This window comes from Diabrotica undecimpunctata, chromosome 9 (genome assembly GCF_040954645.1).
Source record: "Diabrotica undecimpunctata isolate CICGRU chromosome 9, icDiaUnde3, whole genome shotgun sequence".
Lineage (NCBI taxonomy): Eukaryota > Metazoa > Arthropoda > Insecta > Coleoptera > Chrysomelidae > Diabrotica > Diabrotica undecimpunctata.
This window is the reverse complement of record NC_092811.1, coordinates 54,491,604-54,506,300: the sequence shown is the minus strand read 5'-3', so window position 1 is coordinate 54,506,300 and position 14,697 is coordinate 54,491,604. Positions and strand designations below refer to the sequence as shown.

The 14,697-nt window shown below is 33.5% G+C and overlaps 1 protein-coding gene across 3 annotated transcripts in view; it reads right to left on the bottom strand.

Moving 5' to 3' along the window:
* The window catches only part of Sec71 (ADP ribosylation factor guanine nucleotide exchange factor Sec71), a 174,557-nt gene that overhangs the window by 102,219 nt on the left and 57,641 nt on the right, over nt 1–14,697 (bottom strand). For 2 of the 3 annotated variants that reach the window (XM_072543518.1, XM_072543516.1), the window contains exon 7: nt 4,358–4,411. The exons of the other annotated variant lie outside the window; for it this stretch is intronic. In XM_072543518.1, coding sequence (XP_072399619.1) covers nt 4,358–4,411 — 54 coding nt within the window. The remainder of the gene's footprint in view (nt 1–4,357; nt 4,412–14,697) is intronic. 3 annotated transcript variants of the gene reach the window in all.

The window sequence follows — 14,697 nt, the reverse complement described above, 5'->3', positions numbered from 1 at the left end:
AGGCTAGGATCAGCATCTCAGTCCACTGGGCAACATCTTTCGAGCTGTTCCTCTCTTCCTGTCATCTTAACATTGATCTTTTGGTTTCTTCTTTTCTTAAAGCTGTAGTCAAATGTTCTCTTCTCTCATAGATATGTGCCCTTTCTAATGTTAACACATACAGAGGAACACAATCTCGTTCTTTCCTCCCATATCATGAGCTGGTGCGTCAAGGACGACAGACTGCACTACACCATGTAGGGCCTCCTCCTTTGTGATTTGGGTCCCCCAATGTTGGGCATTACCCTAGCCAGCGCAGCCTTATATTCGGGAGAGGCACACGTGGAACGTCCTTCACGATGTTGCGCGTATGCCGTATTCGCAGTTCATGACCCCGTCAATATGCCAGGTTCCATAGCGTCGGACCCTGTAGAACTCCAGCCGTTAAGCCTGCCCTTCTCAACCTGACAAGATGATATGAGCTTATCCCGGACATTAAAGATATTCTGCCACCAAGTCCATCAGGTAGCTAGGACCTTCCTCTTCTCCAATGCCTAGATCATGTCTTTCCACTGCAGAGTGTTAAATACATTTCTTACATACAAGAGCAGTAGATCCGCCCAGCGCTATTCGTACCCAATGTTGTGCAATACCTCGAGTACACTCAAAAGTGAGTCAATTATGTTTTTTCCCTTGCAGAATCCAAACTGTCTCGGGGATAGGTTATATATCATAATAGGTTATATATTATAATAGGCCTCCTTATCTCTCAATCGTGTCGTCTATCCGTCCTCGCAGCATCATCTCGTACACCTTCCGGATGCAAGGGAGAAGGCATATGGAGAGATACTTCTCCCCAGTTTTCATGTCCTCCAAGTCTCAGGAAATGTCTGTGCTTCAAGCAATGCATTCATGTGCTTTTGAGATGAGCTCTTGTGTATGTGCTCTAGGGAGTCGTGCGTTGCCATGCAGTAAATTTGTTTAAAACGTTAACATCATATAAATTTATCAGCAAATATGTAATAAAAATCAAATTTAATATCATTTAAAGAGTTTTTACCCACATATTTAGTGGCTTCATTTATGTATACTTGTTTACAGCACTAATGATAAACTTGTTAGTATGAAATTTAACATGGGGAATTGAATATGAATTAATATGGGGAATTGCCAAAAACTATTATACCCGACATACTGGTAGAGATGGCTATAAAGAATGTGATGCTTTAAACATGTGGAAAGAAGTTTCACAAACTGTTATTCCTCAGATATGGCAAAATTCTATTATTTACCCCGAAAATGTAATTAAAAAGTGCTACGACCGAGAGCACATACTAGATAGACAGGAAATTCTACATATTATAATTAACCAGTAAATTTGACCGCCACATGCAACGGGGATCCAATCAATTGTCATCTACAGTCAGTCATTAAACTTTTAAAATAATAAACTTTTTGCATATAATCCAAGTAAATATAAAGTATGATCTAGTGCACTATATGTATATATATATATATATATATATATATATATATATATATATATATATATATATATATGTATATATATATATAGTCACCTTCTTTGTCTTTTATTTCTCCACTTTGACCGAAAAACCCACCACTCTTCGAGTGTACCTTAGTTTATTTTGGATTGACGGTCGTACTCCTTTTCTCTCTCTCTCTCTCTCTCTCTCTCTCTATATATATATATATATATATATATATATATATATATATATATATATACATATACAGGGTGGTCCTTAAGTAATTGTACAAACAGAAACCGTAGATTTTGTACTTTAAAATATTACGATTTAAGCCAACTTGCTTTAATATAATGTTGATATTAAGAAAGATATAGGGTGTTAAAGTGGAAATTTAAAATTTTATTTTTCGCTATAACTTTTACGTTTGTAAATATTTTTGGACAAAAATTTACACTTGGATTTTTTTTACTTGGATAAATTATAATCTTATACATACTTTAATGTAACTGATAACTGAGGACGCCACATATGCCATACGTGTGGCATAAATTTGCGCTTAACTTTTTTGCTCTTTAAGTTAGCTCTATTTATGTTAAAAAATATTAAAGATACATTATTTTTACAAAGAAAAAATATACTAGTTAGTAACCTCAAAATTCAACCGTTTTCGAGATTTCATTTTATAAGTCAGCTGCATAATAATTCTTAGTTGTGACATCACAAAATTCTTTGTTATGGCTGCTAAATGTCTTATTGGAGAAAATATTCTTCATCTTCTTCTTCAGGTGCCGTGTCCGTATTTACACGTTGGTCGTCATCATGTTTACAATTTCCCTTTTTATCGCTTCTTAAGTTTCTATACTGACGTTGTATCACTTTTTCTCTATTATAAAATGCTGAAAACCCAAAATATGTGGTTTATGCAAGATGGTACACCACCACATTCTAGAGAGAAGGCAGTGACAACATACTTAAATACAACTTTTCTGAACGTTGGATTGGTCGTGGTAGTCATATTCTTTGGCAATGTGGTGAGATATTGATATATTTATTTAATTCATCAAAAGTCTCAAAAAAAATACTTATTATTCATTACGTAAATTGTTTACCAATTTTTATTAGGACAATTAGAAACTAGAGCATAGGTATTGAATAACACATAATATCGGTCTTATTTCTTAATACTTTTGCTGCAAATCTAACCTTAAAGGCCTTATGCAAAAATATCATCGTTGGCTTAATAACCGATATTTTTATAAATATAGTAAACACACAGGTAATTTAGTTCAGTATAATATTAATTCGTTAGTAAATCATAATAGTCCATTTGTTCAAAATGTAATTATAGTTACTCGTAAGCTGTAACGTAATCATATAAATAAGTAATGTCATCGACAAGTTATTCCGTGTGTAAATAAGTAACCAATGAACGTGATACATCACAGTTTAATACATTATTTAACCTCTGCGACAAATAAGATGTAGTTCCATAATATACCATAAGATTTGGATATGTATCCAAAAGAATATATTCATCCATTATACATTATAGCCACCACGTAGCCCAGAATTCAATCCGCTTGATTTTGGTGTATGGGGCGAATTAAAAAAACGTGTCTATAAGAATCCCATAAACATTCGCAACCAAATGTGGGAAGAAATAAATACTGCAGCAGTTTCTTTAGAATCAATAATGCTATTTAATATGAGACGATCTTTTATGGACTATATTTACAAATGGATTAAAGAAAATGGGGGACATATCGAACACCTACTTTGACAAAAAGTTATGTTATTTAGTTTAACTATTTCCTAATTTGGTTTGTAAACAAAATGTTTTGAATATGACTTTAATTTAACATAAAACGTAAAATGTTTTATGTAAACTCCTATTATTCTGTCATTTTGTCAAATCCTAATATTAATTATCCTGCTGATATATTTATTTTATTTAATATTTCGTTAACTATTAACTTTATTCAAGGTATTTCATATTAAAATTCAGAAGTATTAATGTTTTTGTCCATTTTTCTTTCATTGCCTGGAGTAATTGCCTTACATCAGAATTATGCAGTTGATTTGTAAAATGCGATTATCTCGAAAACTGTTGAGTTTTGCAGTTATTAACAGGTATGCCTTTTTTTGTTAAAATAATGTATCTTTAATATTTTTTGTCACAAATACCGATAACTTCAAGAGCAAAAGGTAGGTGCAAATTTATGCCACATATGTTTCATATGTAGCGCCCTCTATCAGCTACATCAAAGTGTGCATCAAATTATAGCATCAAATAACATCAGAAACTTGAAAGTTATTTCCAGCGATTTCTCTTGGCCACTTTTACTAAGGAATTTTTTCTCCTAAAGTTATAACATGAATAGTTTCTGATATATAGCCGAGAGATCGACTTATTGGACCACCCGGTACATTATAATTTGGATGATACACGATAGGTTTACTTTTAGGAAATTTTACTGATTCTATTTGATTTGCTCATATTAATAATTTTATTAAGTTCAATATTATTCGTATCTGTATCACTTTTTATAGGTGCGTATATTTTGAAGGTGCTGATCACCGGTGGATCTTTTAATAATTGTATTGATTTGATTATTATTCGTATATTTATAGCTAATTGCATTTTGTGTACCTTTATTAACAAGGTTTATTCATTTCACTATCAAATTGTACTATTAGTTAATTGTATAATATTAATTACATATTGCTTGCATTATAGTTTTATACCAAAATAAAAAACCTAAGCCTTTTGCTAGGTCATGGTATGGATAAAGTTTCTCAACACTAAGAACCTTGTATAATCACTTCGAAATATGCATTCCACACTACGAAAAATCTGAGATGATTCTAATCAAAATTTTTCTTACCGTCCCGAAATAATTAGCTAAGCATGCTGTATGGGTTTTCGTTAGTTTCAGATGCTGAAAATTGAAAATAGCTAAGCTGGAACAAGGCTACTAACTAGAAGATCTAGCAATACTCGACAAGTTTAGTTATACTTACTACTTACTACTAATAGTGCAAAAAAAAAGTAATAAAAATAAAGAAAAAAAGTATGATATTAAAGCTTGCAAGTTATATTTATAATATATACAAGAATGTAAGGGTATTTTAAGGGTATATTACGATCAATCCGTTAAAATACGTATTTGTTCACGTAAACGATTCATTACTATTTAACTGGGAATAAGCCACAATTAAAGGTTAAAATACGTTTATTGACGTTTCAATTTCCACTTCGGAAATCGTTCTCAAAATACAAACATTAGTAAATTAAACAAATTTTGTTTTTGTTACTTAGTGAAAAATTCTTCTAATAATTTAATTTTATCTGACTCATCTATATTGACAATTCAGACATACAGTATACATTTTAAAGTAGACGACTTTAAAATGATATTGCCAATATTGTTGAGTTGCGTTCCTGGGACGACTTTACTTATAAGATAGTTCATTCGATTACATGAAATCAACTTTAACTTGAGAATATCCGTCAGAAAAGATCATAACATGTAATTCGTCTTTAAAAAGACAAATACATGCCATGATGACAGTAAAATTCTCCTGTTAGTGATTCCATAGTAAATTATGAGGGAAAAACCAGGAAAAAAAACCTCATAATACTATCCCGACATGGTAAGTATCTGATCTTGCATTTAGTTTACCTTCAATAAATACCAAATTCCGATTTTATATGTTTGTTATTTAAAAAACATATAAATGATGTATTCTCTATATGTTATTGACTTACCAATACTGGTATTTTCTTTTTAATAACTTCCTCTTTCAATATGGGTAACCAGATCCTACTACATTCTGCCGAGGAATTCGCGACACAATTGGTCTCATTTAGCATAATTAGAGCCGCTTCTTTGATTTTTCTCTTTTTACCATCCGTTTCTTTTAGGACTATATTTGAATCATTCCATTGAACCCTATGTTCATTATCCCATGCATGTTTACATATTTGAGATCTATCAAATTCTCTATTTTTAATATAGGATTGATGTTCACTTATTCTAACATTTAATGGCCTTGATGTTTCACCTAAATAAAACTGATCGCATTCACAAGGTATTTTATAAATGCAATTCTTTGTCCTTTCTTGTTCATTGTTAGGTTTGGTTTTGGACAAAATAGATCTCAACGTGTTTGTTGTTTTGAATGTTGTTGAAATGTTGAATTTATTTCCTATCCTTTTAAGCTTTTCCGATAATCCTTTTATATATGGTATTGTTATTTTCCTCGTATTATCCCTTGTATATGCTGTAGGATCTCGTTCTAAGTTGTTTTGTTCTATTCGATCGATTGTTGAAAATTCCTTATTTATAAACGATAAAGGATAATCATTTTTTAATAAAACAGATGTTAACAAATGTTTCTCCTTCAAGAACGAATTTTCGTTAGAACAAGTAATTTTGGCTCTATCGTATAAGGATTTAATGATTCCCTTTTTTAATATTAATATTGTGATTTGATTTGAAATTTAAATATCTGTTGTTGTGTGTTGGTTTTCTATACACCTGAGTTTCGTATCCAGTATCGTTCTTAGAGATTAAAACATCCAGAAAAGGTAATGTGTTATTATATTCCTTTTCCATGGTAAATGTTATTGTCTCTTCTTTATCGTTTATATCATTTAGGAATGTGTCCAACAACTCTGATCCATGAGGCCATATTGAGAACACATCATCTACATATCTCCACCATACTGAGGGTTTTAAATTTTGTTTAGAAATAATATTTGTTTCAAAATCTTCCATAAATATATCGGCTAATAATGGAGATAAACTAGAGCCCATTGCTAGTCCAAAACTTTGTTTGTAGAAAGAGGAAGTTATTAAAAAGAAAATACCAGTATTGGTAAGTCAATAACATATAGAGAATACATCATTTATATGTTTTTTAAATAACAAACATATAAAATCGGAATTTGGTATTTATTGAAGGTAAACTAAATGCAAGATCAGATACTTACCATGTCGGGATAGTATTATGAGGTTTTTTTCCTGGTTTTTCCCTCATAATTTACTATGGAATCACTAACAGGAGAATTTTACTGTCATCATGGCATGTATTTGTCTTTTTAAAGACGAATTACATGTTATGATCTTTTCTGACGGATATTCTCAAGTTAAAGTTGATTTCATGTAATCGAATGAACTATCTTATAAGTAAAGTCGTCCCAGGAACGCAACTCAACAATATTGGCAATATCATTTTAAAGTCGTCTACTTTAAAATGTATACTGTATGTCTGAATTGTCAATATAGATGAGTCAGATAAAATTAAATTATTAGAAGAATTTTTCACTAAGTAACAAAAACAAAATTTGTTTAATTTACTAATGTTTGTATTTTGAGAACGATTTCCGAAGTGGAAATTGAAACGTCAATAAACGTATTTTAACCTTTAATTGTGGCTTATTCCCAGTTAAATAGTAATTAATTTAAAATGCCACAAGAAAATAGCTTCAGAACAATATAAACGATTCAATTACATCTACCTTTATAAAACCGTCTAATTTTGTAAATAAATATAATTTTATGTCATCATAACGATCAACGAGTTTCAAAAAGTCGATTAAATCCTAGGAAACATGATGCTACTCCTAAGAAGCCTAAAGTCAAGAGTCGCGAATAATACAGACTTAAAGCACATTTCAGGTTCAAGTCAAGTCACAAAGTCAAGTTCTTAAAGCATTTTAACTCTGCGGTAGTATTATTTTCAGTGTTAAGGAGCGCTCCCAGGTATACACATTCGTTCACTGCTTCGATGACGTCGTTTTATATAACAACTGGTCGTAGGATTTGTGGTTGCGTGCTTATTTTCATATACTTCATTTTGTTGGTGTTTATTATTAAACCCATTTTTGTAGCTGATTCTTTTAAGGCTACATGCGCCTCTCGTACAGCTTTTTCCGTTCTCTCAACAATATTGATATCATCAGCATAGGCCAGAATTTGCATTGATTATTATATATTGAACCAGTGGTTGTGATTTGTGACTAACGTATTACTTTTTCCAGAGCCAGATTGAACAGTATACAGGAGAGAGGGTCTCCCTGGCGCAGCCCATTATTTGTTTTAAAAGGTTCAGACAGTTCCCCTTGAATTCGTACTCTACATTTAATTTTTTCAATAGTTTATGTTAAATTTACCAACTGATTTGGTATTTCTAGCTCTTTCATTGCTTTAAAATTTCTGGCTGCTTTTTAGTCTATAAATATTTGATGAATATCAATGGCATATTCCAGTGTTTGTTCCAAAATTTGTTTCAGAGTTGAAATCTGATGAATTGTCGATTTAACACATCTGAAACCAGGCTGATATTTTCCTACTACCCGTTCTGCATATTGTGCCATACGGTGACATATTTCTGTGGAAAATATTTTATACGCTTCATTTAGAAGCGTAATTCCTCGGTGGTTAGAGCATTAAAAGATATCTTCTTTTTTGTGTATGGTGCAAAGTATTCCAATATTTCAATCATTGGGGAGGGATTTCTGTGTCCATATTTCTTTTATAAGCTTCTGTAATGTCATTATGCTATCATATCCACCTTCTTTATATAGTTCAGCTGGGAGATTATCTATTCCGGGTGATTTGTTTCTGGCTAGTTTTTTAACTGCATCTTTAAATTCAAGAATGTTTGGTGGTTCCTCTTCCCTCTCATCTGTTCCCCTTACCTCATACCTTTCGTCTTCCAGGTTTTCTTCTTCCTCTATATTAAGTGCCTGGTTAAAGTATTCCACCCATCTATTCAATACATTTTTCCTTGTTGTTAATAGGTCGCCATTCTGGCTTCTGCATTGTCTTGTGGTTGCCTTGAATTCTTTTAATAAACGTAATTTAACCTTTAAGTGTGGCTTATTCCCAGTTAAATAGTAATTATTTTCTGTTGATGTTAACTTTCTGATAGAATGCTCTGAATTCCTTCTCTCTGTTGAGGTTTTCTATATATTTAAGTTCCTCATTTAGGTGGTTTCGTTTTTTTCCTTTGTGTATCCTCTTTTCTTCTCTTCTCTTTGTTTGGTAATTCTCTACAGTTGTTCTAGTTCATCGCGTAAACATCTTTCTGTAGGCTTAATTATTTGTTTCGCTGCATTCTTGCATTCATCGTCAAACCAATGATTTTTTCAAATACGGGCACATATTTCTGTTCCTATTTCCTCTTTCGCTGCTGCTTCAATGTCTTCCTTTATTCTGGTTGTGGTATACGGGTACAGTTCCCATATTGTTTCGAAAAATATCAGGATGCGTCCATAATCTATCAATATTATTTAATACACGTTTAAAAAATATATAACAAATCTGTGCAAATCCTAGCATATGCTGATGATATCAATATTGTTGGGAGAACGGAAAACGCAGCACGAGAGGCGTACGTAGCACTAAAGAAAGCGGCTACAAAAATGGGTTTAATAATAAACACCAATAAAACGAAATACATGAAAATAGGTACGCAACCACAAATACTACGGCCACTTGTTATAGAAAACGACGTCATCGAAGCAGTTAACGAATTTGTATACCTGGAAACGCTCGTCAATACTGAAAATGACACTACCGCAGAGATAAACCGCAGAATTTGCACGGCTAACAGATGCTATTTTGGGCTTAATCTCCTTTTTAAATCTACAGTTATATCAAGAAATACAAAAGTAAAACTCTACAAAACAATAATACGCCCAGTCCTAACATATGGTTCAGAAACCTGGACTTTAACAAAAAGCAATGAAAACATGTTAGGATGTTTCGAAAGAAAAATACTAAAGCGAATCTATGGAGCGGTAAATGAAAATGTTGTCTGGAGAAAACGATACAACTTCGAACTCTATAGAATATACCAGGAACCAAATATCGTAAACACATTAAGATAGGACGTGTGAGGTGGGTAGGTCATGTAATACGGATGGAGCAAACCGAACCAGCTAGAAAAACGCTCCTTGATAGACCTATTGGTCAAAGAAGAAGAGGAAGACCCAGAACAAGATTCCTAGATAACATAGATCAAGATATGAGAAATATGGAAATACGTGCTTGGCGGAGAAAGACGATGGATAGGGACGACTGGAAAAAAATTCTTGGGGAGGCTAGGACCTACACAGGGTTGTAAAGCCAAAATGCTGATGATGACACGTTTAAAATAAAAATGTATTCCTAACAATAACATCACAGTATCTCATACAAAAATGTACAGGTGAACTACAATTTTTCGAGCAGAAAAACGATCTAGCTAAACTAGTGTATGAAGCCAATTTTAACACTGCATTTACTACCTTCCAGACCTAAGACAATTTCAATATTTAGTAGTTGATATAATGGTTTCAGTTAAGAAGTTAATAAGTTCGTGTGTTTTTGAATGCAAGCGATGCATTAATATTTTAAAAGTTATATAACGGAAGAAAATTAAACACTATAAGCATTTATGTTAGTAAAATTCCAAATTGAAAAATATGACTCCCCAAAAATTGAAAATGCAACACTCAGTAAACATAGACATCATCTGCTCTGTGATGCATGCTTCGAATGGAGTGATCGATATCTTAATTTGCTATAGAGGCAAGAATTCCGAAGGTCTGCAAATCAATAGGCGAAGCAGTCAAGGGGTCGTTCAAGTATTACGTATCGCAATTGGGGGGTGGGGGGAGGGGGTCTTGTAAAACGTTCCGGTGAGTTACAGGGTTGGGAGGGTGGTGGTTTAAACAATGTGTTACGTAAAATTGTTCCTTTTGTTTGTTTTACGCGGAATCCTTCAACTGTATTTGTACGTTTTTTTATTTTTATTTCGTTGTTAGTAATACAACACGTTGCTGTAGTCAGTATGGTTAAATTGAATTCATACTATAATGTCATCAAAAGTTGAAAAGAAAAACCTGAAAATTGTCAACTACTGTGTTTCGGAGGAATATAGAAAGCCTAAAGATGGATTGCAGGATCCAGCAGAACCCAATCTGGCATGGTATAACACCCACGTTCGTGAATCGCAATATTTCTTTCAAGTGATTAAATCCTTCAAATTACAAGCAAGCTCGTAGTACCTAATCAGTTAGATAAAGGATTATGCAAGCTTTCACCACTTCTTATGAGGTTGTCGGTTGATCACTCGTCTCCACTGAAGGAATTTAAGCAGATGCCTTATGATTTCTTGTGTTGATCAATACAATGCGACCTCGAGAACAGAATATGTGCAACCAGTAGGATCTAATTCACATCCCACTATAGTGCACCCTATAGCGACTTGCTGTCAAAAGCTCAAATTAGCTTCTTTGTATTGTGCGCTAAATAATGTGATGCCTATCACATTATCTAGTTACGAAAAGCTCGAAACTGAAGTGAAGGATCAAATGAATAGAGCAAACAGAACCGCAGACTGCCTAAACGAAACAATATGGAGAAATAAAAATATCGAGAAAGAAACGAAAGGCAGAATTTACAAAACAGTCATCAGACCAATAATGACATAGGCGGCAAAAACAAGACCTGACACAGAGACAAAAAGGATGTTAGAAACAGCAGAGATGAAAACACTTAAAAAATTGATGGTACGAGACTATGGGGCAGAGCTAGAAGTACAGATATACGACGTAGATGCAAGGTGGAGAACAGCAAGAGCTGGGTGACATAGAAGGGTAGAATTGAACGATCATATAAGCCAAATGACAACAAATATAGTAGTAAAGACGGTAAGAGACGTAGACGGTTCCCCAATAGGAAAACGATCAGTAGGAAGACCACGAAGACGATGGAACGACAACTTACTGGAGGCACATTAAAAACCAGACAGACGCGTTTATATAAAAAGAAGAAGAAGAGCATTGTGCGCTACAATGAAACATCGTCTGAGAATGCTGATTGGACCGACGAAGACAAAGTTGATGTAAGTGATTTAATAATTCCGGAAACCTCTTTCAGTATTGAAAGAATCTAAGTAGCTAAAAAATCTATGGAGAGAGGAATAGTAACTCCAATTGAATTGCTTTTTACTTACTCCTTCTTCCATAGTTATCAACAAAAAAATTAGGAATACCATAAGTCGAGCTTCGACATACCCTAGGAGCAGATATTGGATCTGATCACAATTACTTAGTCGCCATTGCAAAAGTCACGCTAAAAGAAATAGAGAAAAAAACAACGGCAAAAAATTTACTATTTCAGATGTCACAAAAATAAAATAGAAAAAGATGTAAACAATTACATGAAAAAAATGAGAACAACCAAAAATGTTGAGAAAACATCGCAATTATTTCGTTAACAATGATTACGATAATATCAGAACCTATTGTAACTAATAGATTTAATAGATGAAGGAAGAAATACTAGGCAGGAAAAGTTATCATTGATGAAAGAAAAATATTTGAAACATGGAGTAACTATATAATACTTGGAGAAACTTTTCCACGACCTTAGAACAATACAAGAACCCACCATTGAAGAAAATTCAGGTTCCGAAATCCTACCAGAAGAAATAACGGCAGCCGTAAGACAAATGAAGGATGGAAAGGCACCGGGACTTGATGAAATTCCTGCAGAAGTCGAGTGACTCAAATCGGAGTTCGTACCATTGCCCAAAAAACCAGGAGCAAAAGTTTGTGAAGACTATAGGACCATAAGCCTAATGAGCCATCTGCTGGTGCTGTTTTTAAAAGTCATCCCTAAAAGAATTTACCGGAAATGCAAGGAACAAATTGCGCACAATCAGTTTGGATTTGTGAACGCCGTTTGTACGAAGGAAGCTTTATTTAGCGTGCGGGTATTGTTTCAGAAATGTAGAGATGTCAGCTGTGATGTTTTTGCATGCCTGATTGACTACAAGAAGGCTTTCGATAGTCAGGCATGAACAAATTATGGAAGTGCTGAAGAGGACAGGGATTGACGGAAGAGACCTAAAAATAATAACTAACCTGTATTGGAATCAATCAGCGGTGCTCCGAATAGATGGAGAAAATTCCGTTGCTATACGGAATAGCTGTGTTGAGGTATTTCTAAACCATGCTCTCAGATTAGCAAGCCAGGATATTCTTCTTCGTCCTGGGGCCCTTTTTCCTTCAATTTTACCTTGCAAAATGCACTGGAGTAGCACATATCTGCCTTGATTTCTCATCGGTATGATCAAAGACAAAAAAACCTTATTATTTGCAGCCTCTGATATCCCTATTATTCGTTACCCTTTAACATCACTTAATTAGTACAATTACTGCGCCAACGTACACAAATAATTGAAAAATAACGTTTTGAAGGCAGTATTAAGAATAAAACTAACACTATTTGGGAAAGTATTCAGGGCTTACTTAAATACCTTATTTTTATTATTTCATTAATGTGACCTTATTTAGTTATATATCTTTTAATTACTTATTTAGTTTACTTTTACCTTTAACCACTTAAAATAAAAGCTTTTAAAATGTCAAATTCTTTGAGGAAATATACACGCACTTTTGTGCAGAAAGTTTGAGATGACAGTTTACAGATTACGGATTACATCTCACAGGGGTGCATTCTGAATTAATAATAATTTATGAATACTTCATACTTTAACAAACTTAAAAGTCAAAGGAAGACTGGAAGGAAGGTGTACCCAGACAAACGGAAGCTACCTGGTACAATAATGGGTCAAAAACATCGGAGGGTGTAATAAATGGCCTAACCCATACGTGAAATTAGATATGCAGATGATACAATACTAATAGCAGATAATATTACAGATCTACAAAGAATTTTAGATAAGGTTGTTGCAGCGAGTGAAGAATTTGGTCTGTCACTAAACATAAAGAAAACAAAATTCATGGTTATATCAAAGAAAAATATTAGATACATCAAACAAACGATTATACCAAAGAAATTAGAGTTAGAATAGAAAAGGCTAGAAGTGCATTCAATAATATGAAACAAATATTATGTTGTAGATATCTCAGCCTAAATTTTAGAAAACGAATACTAAAGTGTTACGTATTTCTGTTCTTTTGTATGGTGTGGAGACATGGACTTTAAATAAACAAAGTCTCAACAATTTGTAAGCATTTGAAATGTGGACATATCGAAGAATGCTGAGAATCTCCTGGACAGACAGAATAACTAATGAAGAAGTACTAAGAGGAATAGAGAACAGCAGGAAGATACTGGATTCCATCAAAATAAGAAAACTACAATATCTGGGTCATATAACACGTGGTGACAGATATGAATTGAACAAACTAATAATGCAGGGAAAAATTCAAAGAAAGCGCAGCATAGGTAGAAGAAGAATGTCCTGGCCGAGAAACCTCAGAGAATGGTTTGGATGCAGCTCAGCTGAACTCTTTCGGGCTGTAGTGTCAAAAGTTAGAATAGCTGTGATGATTGCCAACCTTCGTCGTGGAGATGGCACGTAAAGAAGAAGGTGTAGGAACCGGGACAAAGTAAGGGATACATTTTCTGGTAAGTCTATCTAAGAATGTCACAATTTTCCAGGTGGAAATAACGCAATCCATCGTGGAAGAAATAGAAAAGTAGAAAAGAATGTACCGTCAATTGCCATTTTCACAGATAGCGAGGCAGCACTTAAGCCACTCAGTTTTGTATAGGTCAATTCTAAACCAATATAGGATTGTGTAAGTGCCCTAAATAAACTAGGAGACAGTGATGGATTCGACCGTTACTTGACGGAAATTCCGATTTTTTTATAATAGAATGAATCTGATCCTTCCATAAAAGTTTACGATGCAAATATGTGGCTAGATACTTTATACAATTTTTGATTGGAAATTCTATTTTTCCTAATTTGAAGTTACCTTGAGGATTTTGGCGTTTTTTTGAAAAAAAAAACAAATTTCAATCTTTGTAGTTGATATTGATAAGCCTAGAGAATGGTAATAATTTTTTATACAATCTAGTGTAGATTCGAGTTGACGCCTACAAATGTCTAGGGCAGTATGGGAGGTATACAACACAACATCATCTGCAAACTGTAATATATTAGAGTGTGGAGGCACTATCTGTTCTAGATCTATATTGTACAATGAAAAGAGAAGTGGACTTAAAATACTACCCTGTGGTATACCTATATTCGTTAGCCTTGGCGCTAAAAGTTTCTCATTTATTTTTAGTAAGTCCATCTATTCTTGTACAAGGATATAATGAAATCTGAAATTTTAACTGACATTCCAAGATATAACAATTTTTTATGTAGAATATATAAATTTATGTTATCAAATGCAGAGGTTACA